This window comes from Pristis pectinata, chromosome 4 (assembly GCF_009764475.1).
Source record: "Pristis pectinata isolate sPriPec2 chromosome 4, sPriPec2.1.pri, whole genome shotgun sequence".
NCBI lineage: Eukaryota > Metazoa > Chordata > Chondrichthyes > Rhinopristiformes > Pristidae > Pristis > Pristis pectinata.
Genome location: NC_067408.1, coordinates 100,960,448 through 100,983,657, shown reverse-complemented (window position 1 = coordinate 100,983,657; position 23,210 = coordinate 100,960,448). Strand labels below are relative to the sequence as shown.

At 43.4% G+C, this 23,210-nt stretch overlaps 1 protein-coding gene across 1 annotated transcript in view; it reads right to left on the bottom strand.

Moving 5' to 3' along the window:
- The window catches only part of LOC127569680 (uncharacterized), a 37,712-nt gene extending 15,093 nt beyond the window's left edge, over positions 1 to 22,619 (bottom strand). The window contains exon 1 of the mRNA XM_052014481.1: positions 22,610 to 22,619. Coding sequence (XP_051870441.1) covers positions 22,610 to 22,619 — 10 coding nt within the window. The remainder of the gene's footprint in view (positions 1 to 22,609) is intronic.
- Positions 22,620 to 23,210: the final 591 nt, after the last annotated feature.

Genomic DNA, 23,210 nt, shown 5'->3' with positions numbered 1-23,210 from the left:
CTACATGCATTTAACTTCTTCCTACATGTCTTTCTCTCATTTGCACCCATGACTATAACTTTCCAGTTTGCCCTTTCTGCTTGTTTCTTTACTGAACTTTCAAAAGTAACTTTAGAAGCAATAAGCTTCAACTGAATACTCGTCGTTTTAAAATGCCAGCAGTTCTGTTGTTCCTGCTAATGACAGGAAATATGTCGTATGATGTTGTCTGATCTGCAGATGGGTTATCGAATCTGTGTGCCCATATAAAGGTGGAAGCAATCAGTGAGGGGAAAACTTGAAAATGACTGTGGGTTGTAAGCAGAAATAACTCTTTGTTCAGTTTTCTGTCCTAGCTGACAAGAGAGGCTGGGTTAGTAATACAATTTTTTTCCACATTTACTGCATCGACAACAATTTACATTTATGTCATGTGGAACTATGTTAACGGCCTTCACAGAGCCATAAAGACCAAAGTCAAAGAAGAAAGAAGGTGTTGAAGAGAGTTTGAAAGGTAAAGAGGAAGATGGTGAGGTGGAGGCTTTTTGGGAGTGGCTGAAAGTCCTCCTGCCAAGTGCTGGTGGTAGGGCAAAGTGATGTCACAGGAGGACAAGATGACTTGAGAGCAGAACCTGTGGATGGATTTAAACATGGGATTGGGAATTTGAAAGCTGAGATATATGATAATTGGTATGAAGTTGGGAAGCTCAGAAGCAAGTGTTCCTCAACTGTTCTGCAGAAGTTAACTGCAAGGCTCGTTTATGTGGGGTTGCCACTCACAGACAGTTTGATTGAAAGGCCTTTCAAGTGAAAAGCCTCTTTCAATAGATCATGAGTGCAGACAGGTAGGATTGAAAAAATTCTGGAGGGTGGGTGGGGAGTTTTGATTGCTGGAGATGGTGTGTTTAACGAACTTCATCGTTTTTTTTGATGAGGTGGCAGGGGAAAGAGAAATGCAGTTGATTGTGTTTATATAGGCTTTTGAAAGCTGTTTGAGGAAGAGCCCCATGAAAGGCTTGTCATGAAAATTGAAGCCAAAAGGGGCAGCAGCAACACGGATAGAAAGTTGGCTCAGTGACAAGAAACAGTTTGTGGCAGCAAACAGTTGATTTCAGGACTGCAGGGGAGTGAAGGGGAATCCCAGGGTCTCTATTTAATATATAATAATGACCTTAATGGGTGTACCGAGCACTATTTCCAAATTTGTTGATGATGCCCAGCTTGGAAGCATGGTGAACTAAGAGCAGACTTCAAGAGGATATAAGCAGACCGGTGGAATGGGAAGATGAAATTTAAAGCAGAAAAATGCATTGTTACATTTTGGATGGAAGACTGAGGAGAAGCAATAGAGGGTTCACTTTTAGAAAGGGTACAGGAATAGAGGGATCTGATGATTAAGGTGCATAAATTGTTCGAAATGGCAGGGCAGCTTGAGAAAATAGTTCAAAAGCACAACAGATGCCAGGCTTTGAAAAGAGATGTTTAAGTTTAGAAATTGGACCGAGTAGCACCCATTTTTAGGCATTATGCAACTCATTGTCTACCTTGCCCAGAGTAGATCATGCTGGAGATCATTTCTGGATAAAACTGTGTCAGATATTAAATTGGACCAGGCAATTCCATGTGTCATTCATGTTGTACTTGGCTGACATCTCCTTGGCATCAGGCATGCATTAATGATGCCTTTATTCAGCTAATGCCCATTTCTGTCCCGACTGACATAATAAGATAGATAAGATCTTTATTAGTCACATGTACATTGAAACGCACAGCGAAATGCATCTTTTGCGGAAAGTGTTCTGGCGGGTAGCCCGCAAGTGTCGCCACACTTCCGGCGCCAACATAGCATGCCCACAACTTCCTAACCCATACATCTTTGGAATGTGGGAGGAAACCGGAGCACCTGGAGGAAACCAATGCAGACACGGGGAGAACATACAAGCTCCTTATGGACAGTGGCCGGAGATGTCAGCCAAGTACAACATGAATGACACATGGAATTGCCTGGTCCAATTTAATATCTGACACAGTTTTATCCAGAAATGATCTCCAGCATGATCTACTCTGGACAAAGTAGACAATGAGTTGCATAATGCCTAAAAATGGGTGCTACTCGGTCCAATTTCTAAGCTTAAACATCTCTTTTCAAATTGGATCTCAAAGCTCCACACATAGAACTGTAGATGCACATTGCTCCAGGTTGCCCCTTTCTTGCTACATGAAACAACACCCTGCTACTATTGGGAGACTTGATTAGGCACCTTCAGAATTGACAGCAGGCAGCTCAAACACCTTCCAGTATCCAGTATCCACAGTGTGTGACGCAACTAACAAGGGATGCTTTTTCCAGCAGTTAGCTGCAGACACACATTCAACCAGTGCCTCAGTAGTGACTCTGCTGGCAATGCTCCAGTACTGGAGGCATTGGTATGGAAGCAACCAGCCACAGGGGACGGGTCATGAATCTTGAGGCAGGAGATAAAGATGTGCCCATCAGCAAAGAGACTCCTCTAGGGAGTCTACAGAATCACCACATCCCTCTTGGACCTCTCTGATGGACTATGTTTTCACAGGTTCAGTCTTTCTAAGGCTATCATCACTGAGATCTGTAACATTTTGTGAGAAGATCTACAACTACATGTATTGAGGTTATAATATTTAAGGGTAAAACATCACTCAGTATCCAGCCACAATCAAAGTTTTGATTTAGCGTGTTCATCTGAAATCCATGACATTAGCAACACTTCTGGGGCATACAGTGATGGCAGAAACTGCCACACCCGAGTAACTTATCTTTGTGCGATTAAGTATTAATTGAACTAAATGACAACATCTTACAATAGTGCTAGTGTCCTATGAATATTTTATGTTGATGCTAAATCAAATGATATATTAATGGAAAATCATGACATCTTTCAGTAAATAATGCACATTTTGCCTATTCAGTCCCACGTAGGTGACTTAAGAGACTGGAATCTCGAGCAAAAACAAATGCCGGAGGAACTCAATGGGTTAAACAGCATCTTTGGAGGTAAAAGGATGGTCAAAGCTTCAGGTCAGGACCCTGCATCAGATAAGATAAGATAAGATAAGATAAGATAAGATGTCTTTATTAGTCACATGTACATCAAAACACACAGTAAAATGCATCTTTTGCGTATAGTGTTCTGGGGGCAGCCCGCAAGTGTCGCCACGCTTCTGGCGCCAACATAGCATGCCCACAACTTCCTAACCCGTATGTCTTTGGAATGTGGGAGGAAACAGGAGCACCCGGAGGAAACCCACACAGACACGGGGAGAACATACAAACTCCTTACAGACAGTGGCCGGAGATGTCAGCCAAGTACAACATGAATGACACATGAATCACAGTGGTTGATGCTTGGTCATCTGATTATTCACAATCCATATCAATGAATGGTTAAGTGGATCAACTATAAAATTTCCTAGTTGCTTATGACACAGTACAAGTGGAAATGTAGGTGTAAAGATAAGATATCTTTATCAGTCACATGTACATCGAAACACAGAGTGAAATACATCTTTTGCGTAGAGTGTTCTGTGGGCAGCCTGCAAGTGTCGCCACGCTCCCAGTGCCAACATAGCATGCCCACAACTTCCTAACCCGTACGTCTTTGGAATGTGGGAGGAAACCGGAGCACCCGGAGGAAACCCACGCAGACACGGGGAGAACATACAAACTCCTTACAGACTGCGGCTGGAATTGAACCCGGGTCACTGATGCTGTAATAGCGTCACGCTAACCGCTACACTACCGTGCCTGCCCTTAATCTCTGCACACAATGAAGAGGTGTGTGAACGGTGAGGATAGGAGGAATGACTCTGCTCCTGCGGAAGAGAAACAAGTGCCCACGTACCACTTCTCTGCCTCTGTGAGACAGCAATCAGCTTTGGAAGATCATCAACTCGGTGAGAGATGCACTTTGGTCTGTCTGACTCTTGTTGGTTTCCCAGTGTAAGGAGATGTCAGCAAGCGAATGTTGCCAGCTTTCTCATTCCAAGATGCAGGAGGTGCAGTGAGAAATGCACTGAAGCTTGGTGCAGCCAACACAAAGACTTTGTGGGGATGGACCACAGTCTAGAGCCATTGGACAGTGAGGGGCTGGGCCCTGGTATCAGACTTTCAAAGGCTTCACAGGTGTATTGTTTAAGGAAATGAGAGATGTTAATACATTGTAGGTGAATGTATTGACCTGATGGTACAATGAATAGAGAGAAAGACATGTACCAATTGTATTGCAATACACAAAAAGTGCTGGAGAAACTCAGCAGGTCAGGCAGCATCCATGGAGGGAAATAAACAGTCGATGTTTTGGGTCGAGACCCTTCATCAGGACTGGAAAGGAAGAGGGTAGAGGCCGGAACAAGAAGGTGGGGGGAGGGGAAGGATCACTGGCTGGCAGATGATAGGCGAGTCCAGGTGAGAGGGGGAAGGTAGTGGGTGGTGGAGGGGGAGAAGATATAATAAGCTGAGAGGTGATAGGGAGAAGAGGCAAAGAGTTGAAGAAGGAGGCATCCAGTAGGAGAGGGCAGTGGACCATGGAATAAAGGATGGGGGAGGGGAGGAGAGGAGATGGGCAGGTCATCAAGGCGGGGGAAGGGAGCCACAGGAATAAGGGAAGACAAAGAAGTGGGGGTGGGGGCAAAGAAAAAGAAGGGGTGGGGTTACCAGAGCAGGACCTTTCAAAAGAGGTGAGTCTCTGTGCCTGTGCTTGTGAGTTTCACTTTGCAAGAGTCTAAACGAGGCACATTTTCAAATTGTTATCAGTTGGATTGGCTTATTAACAATAGCGAATTAAGGGAAGGCAGGTATAAGCAGAGTGGCCATTTTGGGAGTGGTTAGTGTTAGAGTGGGGAGCTGAGGCTTTTGGGGTGGGGGAGGAGAGGGGGAGGATGGTAAGTTCCTTTCTTTCTTTGCTTTGGTGTTCCCTTTAGTGCCAGAACAGAGTAGTGAGAATGGCTCCAGTGTCAGTGGTGTGTTCAGCTTGGGAGATGTGGGAGTTCTGGGAGATGTCTAGTTTCCCTGATAACTACATCTGCATGAGGTGCATCCAGCTGCAGCTCCTTACAGACCATGTTAGGGAACTGGAGCTGCAGCTGAATGACCTTTGGCTCCTATGGGAGAATGAGGAGTTCATAAGTAAGAGCTACAGGGAGGCAGTCACTCCTAAGCTGCAGGAGGCAGGTAGCTGGTTGACTGTCAGGTGAAAGATGGAGAATAGGCAGGTAATGCAGAGTACCCCTGTAGCCATTCCCCTCAATAACAGGTATACTGCTTTGGATACTGTTTTTTGGGGGGGGGGAATGACCTACCAGGGTAAAGCTGCAGTGACTAGGTCTCTGGCACTGAACCAGGTCATGTGTTGCAGAAGGGAAGGGGGGAGAAGAGGAGGGTGGTAGTGATAGGGGGCAGATAGGAGATTCTGCGGACATGAAAAAGACTCCTGGATGGTCTGTTACCTCCTGGGTGCCAGGGTCAGGGATGTCTCTAATTAGGCCCACAGCATCCTGAAGGGGGAGGGTGAACAGCCAGAGGTCGTGGTACTTGTTGGTACTAATGACAGGTAGGAAAAGAGGGGAGGTCCTGAAGAGGGAATATAGGGAGTTGAGTAGGAAGCTGAAAAACAGGACTTCAAGGGTAGTAACCTCTGGATTACAGTCTGTACCACGTGCCAGTGAGAGCAAGAATAAGTTGATTTGACAGATGAATGTGTGGCTAAGGAATTGGGGCAGGGTTTCAGATTTGTTGATCATTGGGATCACTTCTGGGGAAGGTATGACCTGTACAAAAGAGATGGGTTACACCTGAACTGGAGGGGGACCAATATTCTTGTGGGCAGGTTTGCTAGAACTGTTGGGGAGGGTTTAAACTAGTTTGGCAGGGGGATGGGAACCAGAGTGATAGGTCAGAGGTTGGTTCACTTAGTGTAGAAGTAAATGCAGGCTGTAGAAAGACTGAAGGATAGGCATTTGAAAGAGCAAAATTGCAGTCAGTTGGATGGGCTGAAGTGTGTCTACTTTAATGTAAGAAGTATCAGGAACAAGGGTGATGAACTTGGAGCATGGGTAAGTATATGGAACTATGATGTGGTGGCCATTACAGAGACTTGGCTGTCACAAAGGCAGGAACGGCTGCTGGATATTCCGGGGTTTAGGTGTTTCAAAAGGGATGGGGGAGTGGCTTTGCTGATCAGGGACAGTGTCACAGCTGTAGAAATGGAGGATGTCCTGGAAGAATCATCTATTGAGCCATTGTGGGTGGAAGTCAGAAACAGGAAGGGAGCGATCACTCTATTGGCAGTATTCTACAGAGACCTCAAGATACTGCAACACTGCAGCAGAGATACTGAGGAGCAGATCAGGAGGCAGATTTTGGAGAGGTGCAAAAATAACGGTTGTTGTCATGGGTGACTTCAACTTCCCTAATATTGATTGACACCTCCTTAGTGTAAAAGGGATAGATGGGGCAGAGTTTGTTAGGTCTGTCCAGGATTCCTGACACAGTATGTGGACAGGCTGACTAGAGGAGAGGTCATACTGGACCTAGTACTAGGCAATGAGCTAGATTAGGTTTCAGATCTCTCGTGAGAGAATGTGCTGGAACTTTTGAAAAACATTAGGATAGATAAGTCACTGGGGCTGGATGGGATATATCCAAGGTTCTTGCGGGAAGCGAGGGAAGAGATTGCCTCACCTTTTGCGATGATCTTTGCATCCTCACTGGCCACAGGAGTAGTGCTGGATGATTGGAGGGTGGGGAATGTTCTTACTTTGTTTAATAAAGGGAGTAGGGATAACCCTGGGAATTAAAGACCAGTGAGTTTTGCTTCAGTGGTGGGCAAATTACTGGAGAAGATTCTTAGACAGGATTTGTGAGCATTTGGAGAAGCATGTCCTGATTAGGGACAGTCAGCATGGCTTTGTGAGGGGCAGATCGTGCCTCATGAGTCTGTTTGAATTCTTTGAGGATGTGACAAAGCACGTTAAAGGTAGAGTAGTGGATATGGTGTAATGGATTTTAGTAAGGCATTTGATGAAGTTCCTCATGGAAGGCTCATTCAGAAAGTTAGGAGGCATGGGATCCAGGGAAACTTGGCTGTGTGGATTCTGAATTGGCTTGCTCATAGAAGACAGATGGTGGTTGTGGATGGAGAGTATTCTGCCTGGAGGTCAGTGACCAGTGGTGTTCCACAAGGATCTGTTCTAGGACTCTGCTCTGTGAATTTTTTTATCAATGACTTGGATGAGGATGTGGGTTAGTAAGTTTGCTGATGATACAAAGGTTGGTGGTGTTGTGGATAGTGTAGAAGGTTGCTGTAGATTACAACAGGATATTGATAGGATGCAGAGCTGGGCTGAGAAGTGGCAGATGGAATTCAACTCAGAGAAATGTGAAGTGATACACTTCAGGAGATTGAATTTGAAGGCAGAATACTAGGTTAATGGCAGGACTTTTAACAGTGTGGAGGAACAGAGGAATCTTAGGGTCCACATCCATAGATCCCTCAAGGTTGCCACGCAGGTCGATAGGGTTGCTAAGAAGGTGTATGGTGTATTGGTCTTCATTAGTTGGGATATTGAGTTCAAGAGCTGTGAGGTAATGTTCTATAGAACTCTGGTCAGACCACACTTGGAGTATTGTATTCAGTTCTGGTTGCCTCATTAAAGGCAGGGTGTGGAAGCTTTAGAGAGGGTGCAGAGGAGATTTACCAGGATGCTGCCTGGATTGGAGAGCATGTCTTATGAGGATAGGTTGAGTGAGCTCGGGCTTCCCTCTTGAGAGAGGGAGGATAAGAGGTAACTTGATAGGTGTACAAGATGATAAGAGGCATAAATTGAGTGGACAGTCAGACTTTTTCCCAGGGTGACAATGGCTAACATGAGGGGACATCATTTTAAGATGATTGGAGGAAGATATAAGGGAGATGTTAGGGGTAAGTTTTTTTTTTGAGGTGGGTGTGTGGAACACTGCTGGCAGAGGTTGTGGGAGCAGATATATTAGGGACATTTAAGAGACTCTTGGATAGCCCCCCATTTCTCTATCATTCATGTATCTATGTGGGAGGGAAGGGTTGGATATCTTGGAGCAGGATAAAATGTCAGCACAACATTGGGCCAAGGGCCTGTATTGTGCTCTTTTGTTCTATGGAAGTTGGAGAAATTGATGTTGATGCCATCAGGTTGGAGACTCCCAAGGCAGAATATGGGTTGTTGTTCCTCCAACCTGCATCTGGCCTCAATGTGGCAATAGAGGAGGCTGTGGATAGACATGTCAGTATGGCAGTGGGATGTGGAATTGAAGTGGGTGGCCACTGGGAGGTCCTGGCTGTTGCCGATGATGGAGCCAAGGTGCTCGATGAAGCGGTCATCCAATCTGCATCGGGTCTCATCGATGTACAGGAGGCCACACCAGATTCAATAAATGACACCCTCAGACTCATCGGTGAAGTGCTGCCTCACCTGGAAGGATTGTCTGTGACCCTGAATGGTGGTGAGGGAGGAGGTGTCAGGACAGGTGTAGCATTTGCTGTGGTTGTAGGCATAAGTGCCAGGGGAGGTTATCAGTGGGGAGGGACGCGTGGACAAGGGAGTCGTGGTCCCTGCAGGAAGCTGAGAGGGGATGAGGGGAAGATGTCCCTGGTAGGATCCCATTGGAGGTTGCAGAAGTTGCAGAGAATGGTGTTGGATGCAGAGGCTCGTGGGGTGGTAGGTGAGGAGAGGGGGAATTGTATTTACTATACATCATGAACAAGTATCCTTTTTGAAATAAAGAGAGCAATCAGTTCGTGGGTGACATCTGTCTGCTCAAGTTGGAAAGCAACCTGCACACATGCAGCTTCTCTCCAGTCATGTGGAACAGCTGGCTGCTGACATGCAGCATCCTAGTGAATTATGAGCCATTTGTTGGTTGTCCTGGTATCTGCTGAAAGCAGCAATTAGCTCACTAATGGTATCTTGTCACTCAATAAACTCAGCAATCTGCTTACGAGTGGTGTCTCTCTGGTCATCAAAGGCATCACTTTGCTCCCTGATGGCACGTCACTGCTCCCTTAGTGCTTCAACCTGCTCTCATGTAGTGGAGACAAGACTGCAAGCTGGATCATGGTGAAATTGCATTAAGGCAGGAAAACTTGGTGTTGCTTCCTTTTGTGCCTCCATAGGAGTTGTCACCAGCACTAGTAGGCACTGTTTGATGGGATTATCATTTTCCTTGAAAAGAAATGCTCGTGGTCTTCAGATTGGAGGTCCTGGTCTCCTAGTTCCACACAACCTCTGGCAAGAGCTTGGAGATGGACTGCTCCATGCTCCTTTGTCATCTTCTGCTTTTAGATACAGGCCTGATAACAGACTCACCATCTTTCCATGCTTCTGCATGAGTCTTGTCATGAAGGCAGCTCTGTCTAGGCAGAGTCCACTAGGGCAGTTTTGGGTGGGTGGATCCCACATGATCACCCCTTCCCGCTGCCTCATTCCATTCTGACAAGTGCCCACTCCCAGGCTGCAGCTATTGGTGTGTTGTGGCATTGTGTACCTGTGTGACATGCAGTCTTCCAGTCTACTTTGGTCTCATGATGACAGTTTCTGAGATGATGCTGTAAGGGTTCAGGTGCAATGATGTACTGCAACCTATGTCACCCCTCCCTCCTCCTCTTCTCCTTCCAATCAACCTTTGTGCTTGGAGTGATTGTGATCTGTGGAGGGGTAAACATGGTTCTCTCCTTCCATACTGCAAAGACAAAAGGTCAATACACTGGTAGGTTGCCACTAAACACTGTCACACTGATGCAGCAGCACAGATGGTAATCGGGATGTCTTCTTTGTATCAAAACAAAGTGGATGAGATCATCAGAGTAAAGCAAGGCTGTGAACCACCTGGCAGATTTCTAATATTCTTTGCTCTTTAGATTTGGACCTCTTTGGCCACTCTGCCCATAAGGAGGCCTCCTCTTTCAGTCTAGTGAGGTGTGGAGCTTGAGACCCTTTCCCATCTGAATGCCTCCCCCTTCACCCCCCCCCCCCCCCCCAGTTGGGGTGTGTGTGTGGCTGCAGGAATAAGTGTCTCCATAAGGTACCAATATTTGTCGTGCAAAACAGCTCTCCTTCAGTTTCAGGTCACAAGCTTTCTCGTGGCATACTCCATTCCACCAGATTCTCACTCTGGAGGAGACCACTTTGGCTACTTCCTGTCAGGCTCTTCCAACCGTGACTCTCAGGTCCCCTGTATCCTCCCCAACTCCCAGTTCGAACTGCAGTGATATTTTTAGACCAACTGCACCTACAAATTTTTATTTCCCCCCCCCCCACCAAAATTTTTCTTCCCCAATGTACAACATCTAGCCTCCTACTTTGAAATAAATTTCCATAAAATTGCATGATCTATTTAAGGTTCAGATAGATTTTCTATTCCTAAGTGCTTGAACAGTAATTCATATAAACTTATTTTACTACCTTTGATTTTTCAAGAAAATCCTGATAGAGGCATTTTTGTCTCCTCTAGAAAACTAATTAATTTTGGACATTCTCTTACAGCTTCATGACCAAAACCCTCCTCTTCCACCCCTTTCCTGGAAACACTACCTCCAAAGCCAATTAACAGCTTTGAAAGATTTAAGCCTACACCTTTTTGTTTTTTCCACTCTATTTATCACTTCATAGTGATATTTGACACTTGCCAATGTCTGCAGATAGCATCTTTATTCAATGTTATACAAATAGTAGGTTCTGTCTCACCCCTCCCTTTCACTTCTATCTATCTATACATGTATATATAATGGCTATCTTGTCTCTGTGCTCAGTCCTGATGCATTATCCTGACCTGAAATGTTGACCATCACTTCTCCTCCCCAGAATCTGCTTGACCCACTGTTCTTCCAAAAGTTTTTTTTCCAAATTCCATCATTTGCAGTTTCTTGTCTCTGTAACTTTACTGTATCTCTTTGCACAGCAATATGTATCCAACAAAGATTGTATCTTGTCTCTCATGTTAGAGAACTGTTTTTGACAATCTTGCAGCATCAATTCTTATGCAGAACTAAAAGTAATCAACACTTGCTTAGAAGAAAAATATCCAGGAAATCTATTATTAGACATCATAAAAACAATGGCTGGATTGAATAACCCACATTTGTCAATTCTGGGGAAATATCTATTCCAATTATTGGACTTAAATTTAATAAAGCCTGATATAAATTTTACATCCAGCAATGTAATAACTGTTTTTGTGATGGTTTAACAGATTTTATTAGATATGAAAAAAAGCCACAGACAAGGTGAATTTTGCAAGAGAAGGAAGATAGTCATAATATTATCATCAGAAAGACATGTATCTTTCACATTTCTTTTTGGACATCACAAGTGCTGTACAGCTGTATTTTTGATGTGTCAGTGTTGTAATTTATGAAGTATGGCAGCAAATTTACACAACAATGTCCAACAATCAGCAATGTGATCATGATCAGATAATGTGTTTTTGTTATGTTGCGTGGCAGATAAATCTGGTTCGGACACTTTTTTTTGATACATTCTTTTATATTCAGTGGGAGAACAGCCAGGCAAGTTTAAAATTGTACTTGGAAAAACTGCCCCTCTGATAGTGCAGTACTCCCACTGTACTGGAGAGGCAGCCAAGATTTTCACGCTCAAGTCCCAGGAGTAGAACATGAATCTCCCAATTCAGAGTGAAGTATGACCAGCTGAGTAGGAACTGATGTTCACAAACATCTGAACACAGAACAGGAGTAGGGCACTGAGCCCTTCAAGCCTGCTCCACTATTCAAAAGATCATGAATGACTTGCATTCCAGTCAATTCCCAGTAACCTTTTACCCCCATGCTCATCGTCTCTGTTTACTTTTTCCTTAAAATTATTCAAAGACTCGGCTTCCACTGCTGTTGAGGAAGAGAATTCAAAAGATGTAACCTTCAAGGGAAAAACTTCACCTCATTTCTGCCGTAAATGGACAACCTCTTATTCTTGGATAATGACTCTTAGTTCTAGATTCACCCAGAAGTAGAAACATCCTCTCCACATCCGCCATCTCAAGACCCCTGTTTTGTGCAAAGTCCCATATATCTCTCACTCTGAACAAGCCTAACCTATCCAACCTTCCCTTATAAAATAACCCACTCCAGGTATTGGTCCAGAAAACCTTATCTGAACTGCTTCCAAACCATTAACATCCTTCCTTAAATAAGGAGAACAAAACTATACACTATACTCCAGATATGATCTCACCAATGTCTTTTATAACTGATGCACAAACCCCCTACTTTTGTATTCAATTTCCCTGGGATTAAACAATAATATTCTGTCTGTATTTACCATGAAGATCATGGAAGCTAAGGAATTCAGGGAAGAGAATAGTAATGTCTTGAAACATAACCACATTACAAAAGAGGTGTTGGTGGTCTTGCAGCATATAAAAGTGGATGAATCCCCGGGACCTGATATCAGTGGTGGGAAAGTTACTGGAGGGGATTCTGAGAGATAAGATTCACTGGCATTTGGAAAGGTGAAGACTGATTGGGGATAGTCTGCATGGCTTTGTGTGTGGGAAATCATGTCTCACAAATTTGATTTAGTTTTTAAAAGAGGTGACCAAGAGGATTGAGGGAAGGGCAGCAGATTTTGTCTTCGTGGATTTTAGCAAGGCCTTTGAAAAGGTCCTGCATGGTAGGCTGGTCCAGAAGGTTAGGTCACATGGAAACCAGGGTTAGATCACTAACTAGATACAATATTGGCTTGGTGGTAGGTGTTGGAGGGTAGTAGTGGAGGGTTGTTTTTTTGGAATGGAGTCCTGTGACCAGTGGTGTGCTGCAGGGATTGGTTCTGGATCCTCTGTTGTTTGTCATATTAATAGTTTGGATGAGGATGCAGTCGGTATGATTAGTAAGTTTGTGGATGACACCAAAATTGGTGGTGTGGTGGACAGTGAAGAAGGTTGTTTAATGTTACAGCAAGATCTAGGTCATTTGGAATGGGAGATGGAATTTAGCTTGGACAAGTGCGAAGTGTTGTATGTTGGGAAGTTAAACCAGAGCAGGACTTGCACAGTAAATGGCAGGGCCCTAGTGAGTGTTATAAAGCATAGAGACCTAGGGGTACAACAACACTGTTCCCTGAAAGTGGTGGCACAGGTAGGCAGGGTGATGAAGAAGGCATTTGATATGCTTGCCATCATCAGTCAGGGCACTGAGTACAGAAGTTGGGATGTCATGTTACAGCTGTACAAGATGCTGGTGAGACCAAACTTGAGTATTGTGTGCAGTTCTGGATCTCTGGTATGTTATTAAGCTGTAAAGGCTGCAGAGAAGATTCACTAGGATGTTGCTGGGACTGAAGGGCTTGAGTTATAAGGAAAGACTGCACAGGCTGGGGCTTTTTTTCCTTGGAGCATGGGACGCTGAGGGGTGACCTTATAGAGATATATAAAATCATGGTGGATGGTTGTAGTCTTTTTCCCAGGGTAGGGGGATCTAAAGCTAGAGGGCATAGTTTTGAGGTGAGAGAGGAAAGATTTAAAGGGGACCTGAGGGGCAACTTTTTCACACAGAAGATGATAAGCATATGGAAGGAGCTGCCAGAGGAAGTGGTAGAGGCAGTTACAATTACAACATTTAAAAAAAACATTTAAGCAAATGCATGGATAGGAAAGATATAGAGGGACATGGGCCAAATGCAGGCAATCTCTCACCATTTAGACAAAGCTTTTTTTATTTTTCCTTCCAAAATAGACAACTTCACACCTTCTTGCATTATACTCCATTCACCAGATATTTTCCCACTCTGGCTTCCTCTTTCATTTGGTAATTTAAAAAAAAACTTGAGATTGGGGGAATAACTGTAAATTATTACACAAACAGGTAGGAAAGTAAGATGTGAAGGGGATAAAAGGAGGCTACTAAAGGATACAGATGGCGAGTGGGGAAAATATCTGATCTACTTTAATCTATAAAAGATTTGTCCGTGTAAACCTTACAGGAAGATACCAGTACAATTATATGCTGGAAAATAAGCTTCTTTACCCTGACATAAATGTTCTGTGCCACATGAGAACATAAGAACTTAGGGCACTCCAAATAAAGGATGTCTTCAGATTGCTGTCACACTGATAGCTATAGATCTTTTGTCTTTTTTTTTCCCAAGCAGCTTTGTGTCAACCATAGTTAACTGCAAGATTGTAAGGTCCTATCAGTTCACTTATAGCTCTCAGATTCCAAGGCAGCCAGGGTCACAAGACATGTAAAATCACATCAAGCCTCCTAATATCTGAAGGAGACCAAACAAGTGGAAGCTGATGTTCTAATTCCAATCAGTTCCCCTGGGTAACAACATATCATTCTCCAATCATAAAATGTAAGTCTACACATTGAAGCAAAACCTTTGGAACTCTCTCACACAAAAAGAGGAAAGGCAGCTCTCTCCTGCAACACGTCTTCCTGCTTCTGCATTTCACAACTCCTATGTTCTTTTGTCTATGTTCTTGTCTCCGTTCTCACTCTCTAAATGCTCTCAGTCATTCATTGACCAGATAATGTTTGCAACATTTCATAAGACAAAGGAGCAGAATTAGGCCATTCAGCCCATCGAGTCTGCTCTGTCATTTGATCATGGCAGATTTATTTTTCCTCCTCAACCCTGTTCTCCTGCCTTCTCTTCATAACCTTTGATGCCCTTACTAATCAAGAATCTATCAACCTCCACTTTAAATATACCCAATGACTTGGCCTCCACAGCCATCTGTGACAATGAATTCCACAGATTCACCATCCTCTAAAGAAATTCCTCCTCATCTCTGTTCTTAAGGGATATCCTATTCTGAGGCTATGCTCTCTGGTCCTAGAATCTCCCACTACTGGAAACATCCTCTCCAAGTCCACTCTATCCAGGCCTTTCAATATTTCGTAGGTTTCAATGAAATCCCCCCTCGTCCCTCTAAACTCCAGTGAGTAAAGGCCCAGAGCCATCAAATGCTTCTCATACATTAATCCTTTCATTCCCAGGATCATTCTGTAAGGAGTTTATACATTCCCCATGTGACCATGTGGGTTTCCTCTGGGTGATCCGGTTTCCTCCCACATTCCAAAGACGTACAGGTTAGGAACTTGCAGACATGCTATGTTGGCGCTGGAAGCGTGGTGACACTTGCGGGCTGCTCCCAGAACACTCTATGCAAAAGATGCATTCCACTGTGTTTCAATGTATATGTGACTAATAAAGATATCTTATCTTGTAAACCTCCTCTGGACCCTCTCCAATGCCAGCACATCCTTCCTTAGATATAGGGCCCAAAACTGCTCACAGCGCTCTAAATGTGGTCTGACCAACGCCTTATAAAGCCTCAGCATTACATCCTTGCCTTCATATTCTAGTCCTCTCAAACTGAATGCTAACATTGCATTTGCCTTCCTTACTACTGACTCAACCTGCAAGTTAACCTTTAGGGAATCCTGCACTAGGACACGCAAGTCCCATTGCACGTCCGATTTCTGAATTCACTTCCCAGTCAGAAAATAGTCTACACCTTTATTCCTTCCACCAAAGTGCATGACCATACATTTCCCTGTGCTCTATTCCATCTGCCACTGCTTTGCCTATTCTCCCAATTTGTCCAAGTCCTTCTGCAGACTCCCTGCTTCCTCAACACTACCTGCCCCTCCACCTATCTTTGTATCATCCACGAACTTGGCCGCAAAGCCCTCAATTCCGTCATCAAGATCATTAACATATAACGTGAAAAGTAGCAGACTCAACACCGACCCCTACAGAACTCCACTAGTCACCAGCAACCAACCCCCTTTATTCCTGCTCTTTGCCTTCTGCCAGTTAACCAAACTTCTATCCATGCTGGTACCTTTCCTGTAATACCATGGGCTCCTATCTGAAAATCCAAGTAAACAACATCCACTGACTCTCCTTTTTCTATCCTGCCTGTTACTTCCTCAAAGAATTCCAACAGATTTTTCAGGCAAGGTTTCTCCTTAAGGAAACCATGCTGACTTTGGCCTATTTTATCAGGTGCTTCCAAGTACCCTGAAACCTCACCCTTAATAATGGACTTACCAAACACTGATGTCAGGCTAAATGGCCTATAATTTCCTGTCTTTTGTCTCCTTCCTTTCTTAAAGAGTGGAGTGACATTTGTGATTTTCCAATCCTCTGGAACCATTCCTGAATCTAGTGATTCTTAAAAGGTCATGACTAATACCTCCAGCATCCTCCCCTGATCTACTGTATCAGAGACATTCCACTCCCCCATCCTCCCTGCAGATTAACAAGCTTCTTTTGTCTCCTTCCCAGTTCCCAAGGGTATTTGACCTGAAATGTCAGCTCTATTTCTCTTCCCACAGATGCAGCCTGACCTGCTGAGTATTACCAGCATTTTGTTTTAATTTCTCTGCATATTCCCATCAACTCCCCCTGAGATTTGACACACCTACACACCAGGGGGAGTTTACAGATGCGGGAGGAAACCAGAACACCCTAGGGAAACCCATGCGATCAAAGGGAGAAAGTGCACACTCCACATCGACAGCACCAGAGCTGTGGAACTCCAGTGCCACCATGCTGCCCATAAACATCGAAGAGTAATCTGTTTCCCCTCATAGTTATAGAAGGTTGCTGCTTATTTTGCCCTGGTTAAAATCTCAAGTTTTAATCACAATTAAACTTTTATCTCTTGCATAATTCTTTACACTATTAAACTTTGGGAAAGGTGTACTGAGAGAGAGCAAGGAGGAAAGGTGTTTTTGGGAATCTGATTGCAAACCTGAGTCCTTTTCTCAGTTCACAGTCTGAAATCAATACAACTCCTTCTCCTACTGCTGGTTTCCACATCCCAGCTCTGATACTACTTCCCTTTAAACCATGTTTTCAACTCCTACAATTAATCAGTTTTAAAATGACCGATTCATTCAGAAACATGTGCTTCTGAGCAAATTGGTCTCATTGGCTTCAACTGTAACTGTGCCTACATTTAGTTTCTCATTTATTGCTTCTTTTACTGAACTGAGGAGCAACCCCACCGCCAAACGTATCTTCCCCTTTCTGCCTTTCACAGGGTCCGCTCTCTCCACGACTCCCTCGTTCACTTTTTTTTTCTTCCCTAAATCCTGCTCCCACCCCAGAGACTTTCCACTGCCCCCACCATAGGTGCAACACCTGCCCCTACACCACCTCCATCCAGGGGCCCAAACAGTCCTTCCAGGTGAGACAGTTTTACCTGTACCTCCCCTAATGTCATCTACTGCATTTGGTGCTCCAAGTGTGGCCTCTTCTACATTGGTGAGACCATACGCAGACTAGGTGCCCATTTCGCAGAACACCTGCATTCTGTCCATAACCACTATCTGCATCTCCCCATTGCCAGTCACTTCAACTCCCCTTCCCACTCCATCACAGATACTGTATGTCAGTCCTTGGCCTCCTCCACTGCCAGGAGAATTCCAAGCGTAAACTGGAGGAACAGCACCTCATTTTCTGTCTTGGAATCTTGCTGCATAATGGCATGAACATTGAATTCTCCCACTTTAAGTCACCCCCACCCCCTCCACACCCACCATACCTCTTCACTTTCCTAGCCTATCTCTTTTTTCTATCCCCCCCCCTTCTTTTCTCCTTGCCTTCCATCCATCCCCTGGTGGATCTGCTCTCCCCTCCTGCCCCACACTTGCCTCTCACTATTTCTTACCTACCACCACTCTGTGCCCACCCTGCCCTACCCTCCTTTGTCCACCTATCACTGCTCTGCTTTTCCCTCCTATATATTGGGCTTCTCCTTTTCCTATCTTCAGTCCTGTAGAAGGGTCCTGACCCAAAACGTTGACCGCCTGCTTTTCTCCACGGATGCTGCCTGGCCTGCTGAGTTCCTCCAACATCATCGTGTTTTTCATCTAGATTCTAGCATCTTCAGTCCTTTGTTTCTCTGATGAGCAACTCCATTTATTAGATTATCCACTTTGATCTCACTTCTCGACTCCCAGAAGTGAATCACAAATCCTTACCATTATCTACAGTGTTTATTTTTTATCCCTGGGCCCTTTACCAGCACTTTTACTAAATCCTCTCAATGCCAAGTCTTTGATAAACATGTGGATTCACCTAGTCCAAAAGTTTTCATGGCACTAATTCAGTTGACAGGCAATTTTATCTTCCTTGCTGATCTAATTTCCTAAACTGTAGTTGCAAATACACTCATGAATACGTACGTGCATACACATGCCCACACACTCTCTCTCACACACTCACGACAATTCATAATATCAATTATTGAGTCAACATCCTTTTGCAATTCACAGCGCATAATATGTTCATGACCCTGACTATTTAGAACAGACGACTACATGCAGTGAAGTAATCAATATATATGGTACAAAGGCTGGCAATTTGTGTTCCCCTTGCTCCTAATAAGTAGCTTAGCCAAGGAAATCCTCCTCATATCCCGGTTGTTCACTTCACAAGATTGTTCAGCCACCACAGAAACCAGAAAATTGTAGTGGAAGCAAGTCATTCTCAAGCCTGCAGGACTGTCTAAGAAGAAGATATTTCACATCATAATTTATCTGCTTCCCGTACATTACCCCTACTCCTGGCCTCATTTCACTAAATGGAAACAATATCCATTCTATATTGTGGTTAATTTAACACTGTGGCTATATTTCATTAAATATATGTTAATCATGATATTCAAGTTTAATGTTGTTTCAGTCATGTGTCTACTTGTACAGGCACTTCTTGAAGATGCTAAGTCTGAGAGCAGAGCAAAGCACAACCCCTGTTCCATTATCTATTCCTGCATGACAAGTTACAGTTATATAGTTGGGCTTGACCATTATTTCTTAATTGTACAAACATCAGCTAAGACAATTGAAGATATGGCATAATAAGCCACGGGGAAACTGAGAATGTGGGCAAAGTATCATGCCTTCTCTGGTCATTGGGAAGGTAATATAGAGCCATGATTACTTCACTGACCTATCAATCTACAGCAGACTCTGAGAAAATTATGGAAAGGTTGAGCAGGTTAGTCAGCATCTGTGGAAATAAGAACAGAGTTAATGTTTTAGGTTAACGATCCTTCATCAGAACAGGAAAAGAGGGAACAAATTAGTTTTGAAGTGTAAAGAGAGTGAGTGGGGGAGGTATGGATAAGAGAAAGGAAATAGTGCTGGTAGGATGAAATTATGGTTGCCAAGGTGATATTGCCATTTGCAGAATCATCTAGCTGAGAGATTAATGAAAGAGAGAATGAGGGAGAGAGAATTAGAAAGAATGTGTGTGTGTGAGAGAGAGAATGCAAATTCAGAGGAGTCACTGATAACAACTGCTGCAGCCTGGAATGTCATATGGGATAAATCTCAAAGAGCCACAGTGTCTTTGACAGCCACAGGTGTTGCTATCCACCTTCAGGTTTGGGGGGGGGGGGGGGGGTTGCGAGGGGAATGGTGGGGGAGTCCACTTGTGGCTATATCAGGTGACACAACTTGGCACAATGAGGTTAGGTAAAAGTGTTCCCTTATGATCCACTCTACTCTTCTGTCCTTTCTCTGCAGTTCCTGCTTCCTCCCACCTTCTCTGACGCTTCCCTTCAATCTCCAAGCTCCAAGAATAGACCTTAACGACCAACCCTGACTGGAATAAATTCTTCCAAAGATGAACAAGTGCAGTCCAGCGCCAGCACAAAGATGTTCCCAGATGTCAGATTTAACATGGAATGTAAAGATAAAGAATAAGCCCAGAAGTTAACCAACAGCATAAGCCAACTAAATTATATGGGGTTTGGATCAAGCCCCTGTTGCACTCCTTCAGGGTGTCTCCTGAGTTCATGAAGTGCTGTGTGGATTGTGTGGTGAATCAGGAGATAAGAGAAATAGATTTCACCACAGATTCCTAAAAGTATAGAACTCTTTTTCAATTGTATAATGATGTTTTTGAAAGATTTGAGCATATACCAGGAATGTTGACAAAGTGCTCTGGGCAACATGGATGGCAGCACACTTCTGAAGCATTTCAGGCACATGACACCACCTCCCAAAAATGTGAAAATGACAACATAAATAAAACATGCCTTTTCCTTCACATAGTAACTGTGTTATCTAATAGCTTTTTCAGGGGTTAGTCTCCATTTCTCGACTGCAACGTGGAAATTGTAGATCAGCAGAAAGCCTTATTTGGGCAGTGCTTCCCATTTCCTGATACAAGTTCAGTCTGGTGGTTGAATGTGGTGAACCTGTTATGGGTGGGTGGATCTAATTAATTCTTACCATATTATTTTCCATTTATGTGGTCTGTCTACTCAGAATTGGACTAAATACCAACCGTGAATGATTTGCTCAACACTAATAAGTAGGTTCGATGAATCAAATGCTTCATTCTCTATTTGTTAAGGAATCAATGAATTAACAAAGGTCACAAATGAAGGCGAGAACAATTATCAAAAAGCTAAATGATTTTTGTCCGCTAGAGCTTACTTTTTACAAGATATGGCTTTGGGATTGATATCAGCATCTGTAAGGCTTAATATCACTGCAGTGATGAAAATAACATTTTATGGATGTACCAATCCTTGCTTACTTCAATTGGGGTTTCAGAAAAAGATAATTATTGCCAGGAAAGTACCTGAAGCCTGTTAAGTCGATATGCCACCCAGTTTTTCTCCCAGCCATTCTTCAGATTTTCATGATCCAGCAGTGATTATAAATATGAAAAAGTGTTAAAAATGTTTCTCAAAACATGCATTAACCAGTTCTTAAAATTAGATTATTGTCTCCTGACTAACCATTAACGATATAATATGCTCTAATATTGGATACCAATGGAAGAAAATGAAAGGAGTGAAATTCTAGCATGACCACACAATATCTCAGTGCTTTGCAATCAATAAAGTACCTTTGGAAGGCGAGTCACAGCTGGAGTCAGCATGCACCCAGTAATCTCCTAAAGGCAGCAGTGTGATTATTTGTTTTGTTGATGTAGACAGAGATTAATATTGGTCAGGGCACCAAGTATAATTTCCCTGTTCTTCTAAGTATTGTCATGGGATCGCTTATGTCCACAAAAGAGACAGTTAGGCTGAACTTCCTTTTGCCTTGATAATGCTGGCTGGCTAACCCTGGAATATTTGTTTCAACTTGGCCCAGGCCATAATCTTCTGCTGGAAGCTCTGCTCCCAGCTAGGTAGTGTGACTGAGCACAGAACTGGGACTGTCACAACACAGGCAGCCTGATCCACTCACAGAACGGCATCGAAAGCCTGTGAGGCCTCAGGTCCCCAGCTCATTGGCTGTCAAAGGTGTCGCTGTTAGTGAGGCCATTGGATGTTTGTGTAAGTCCTTGCCATCCACATGATACTTGGAACCTGTTGAAGATCAAAAATAAATTGACAAAAAAAGAACTAAACTATTGATTTCATCAACATTTAATATTCCAAAAACACATACAATTAAAACATTGAAATTAATTTTGGCAAAAAAAAATAGAATAAGTCTCAATGTATATATTTCCTGGTAGATGATTTCACTCATTTCCTTTAATGAGGACTGCTCCACTTGGGCCAGGTTTGATCAGTCTGAGCACCAGGAAGCCTGCAGAGTCCACAGGTGCATGAGGAATCCACAGAAGCAGGCTTGGGCCCCTCTCTGCAGAATTGCTTCGGTCTTGGTGTGAAGAAGGAAGTTCTGAGTCATAATCTTAAAGGATCATTAGGCGAGTGATTTTCTTTCTGTTTCTCCATCTGTTGATTTTCTTTTTGCAATTCAAGATTCTCAATGTTTGTGATACTTTTCCATTGTATTGGCCTTACACATTCCTATCACTAAATTTCCTCCAATCCTACTACACTCTTAGATCTCTGCCCTGCTCCATTTCAGGCAAGTTCAAGTTTATTGTCATAGGCATACATACACAGGGTATAAATTAGCTTTTTATGGCAGCAGCACAGTAAATTACAAAGACAAATTAACATAAACTTAAACTAACGTAAATTATACATAACTTGCACTACAAAATAAACATAACAACACTAGTGCAAGTCGAGAGAGAGAAAAGGAAATATAGTCCGAAGCGGCATTATGGTTTCACTGATTCGCTTTGCTTCATCACCAGTGACTCTTTCTGCACCTTCTCTGGCCTCAAGCCCAGGAATTCCAACCTCAAGCTCTTTACCTCTCCCTCTCCTTCCTCAAGTCACCCATTAAAACCTATTTTTAAATCAAATTTTGTCTGATAACTCTCCAGTGAAGCATCATGGAAGGTTTTACCATGATAAGGCATTATAAAAATGCAAGTAGTCCTGGTTGCATTTGAAATCAAAGTGTTACAAATAAGAAACCTCAAAATGCAGCTGAACAAAGCAAAATAAAGATGCTAACTTCCATGGCAAGTTTAATTCTGTACTAGTATTGCTCCTGTGATCCCTTTAATTCAGCGCACTTGTACAAAAACTATTCGTGTGCTGCAAATGGAGCCAGATAACAAATGTATCACTGGCATTAAGGCACACAGGCCGTGAAAGATTTGGGTTTGATTCCTGGCCTATGTAAAGTTTGACTGGGACAACAGGAATGATATCATAAACAAGCTCACGGTAAAGGGAAGAATGTGAGGGACTCACCTCCTGACATCGTTATCCACAAGGCACAAGTCAGGAGTGTGATGGAATAGTCCACACTCGCCTGGACGAGTGCAGTTCATAAAATGCATGGCAGTTAACTGCCTAGAATATTATGACAGCACAGACTAAATCTGCAACCTCTTCCACAAAGAAGACAAGGGTAGCAAGGGAACTCCACCAGCTGCAGATGCTTCTCCAAGTTGTATATTATCCCCTCTTGGAATTATATTGTTGGTTCTGCATTGTCACTCGATCTAAACCCTGAAACTCCCTACTCAAAGCACTGAGGGTACCTCCATGAGAAGGATTGCAAAGGTTCAAGAAGATGGCTCACCGCTACCTTCTTAAATGTGTGATAAATGCTGGCCTTGCCAACAATGCAAAGATCCCAGAAAAATGAATAATAATTTTAAAATAGTTCTGACTGCTGATCAGTGTTTACACTTGTGCTGGCAAGTGCATGTGTGCATATATGGAATTGACATGTTCAAAGGTTTAGCAGCATTCACTTGGCAGGTCAGCTCATTATCAATGTGCATGAGCCAGCAGCTTATTGGTGTTGTTGATGGAATGGTTTCTAGAGCTTTAAGCAATGAAATGG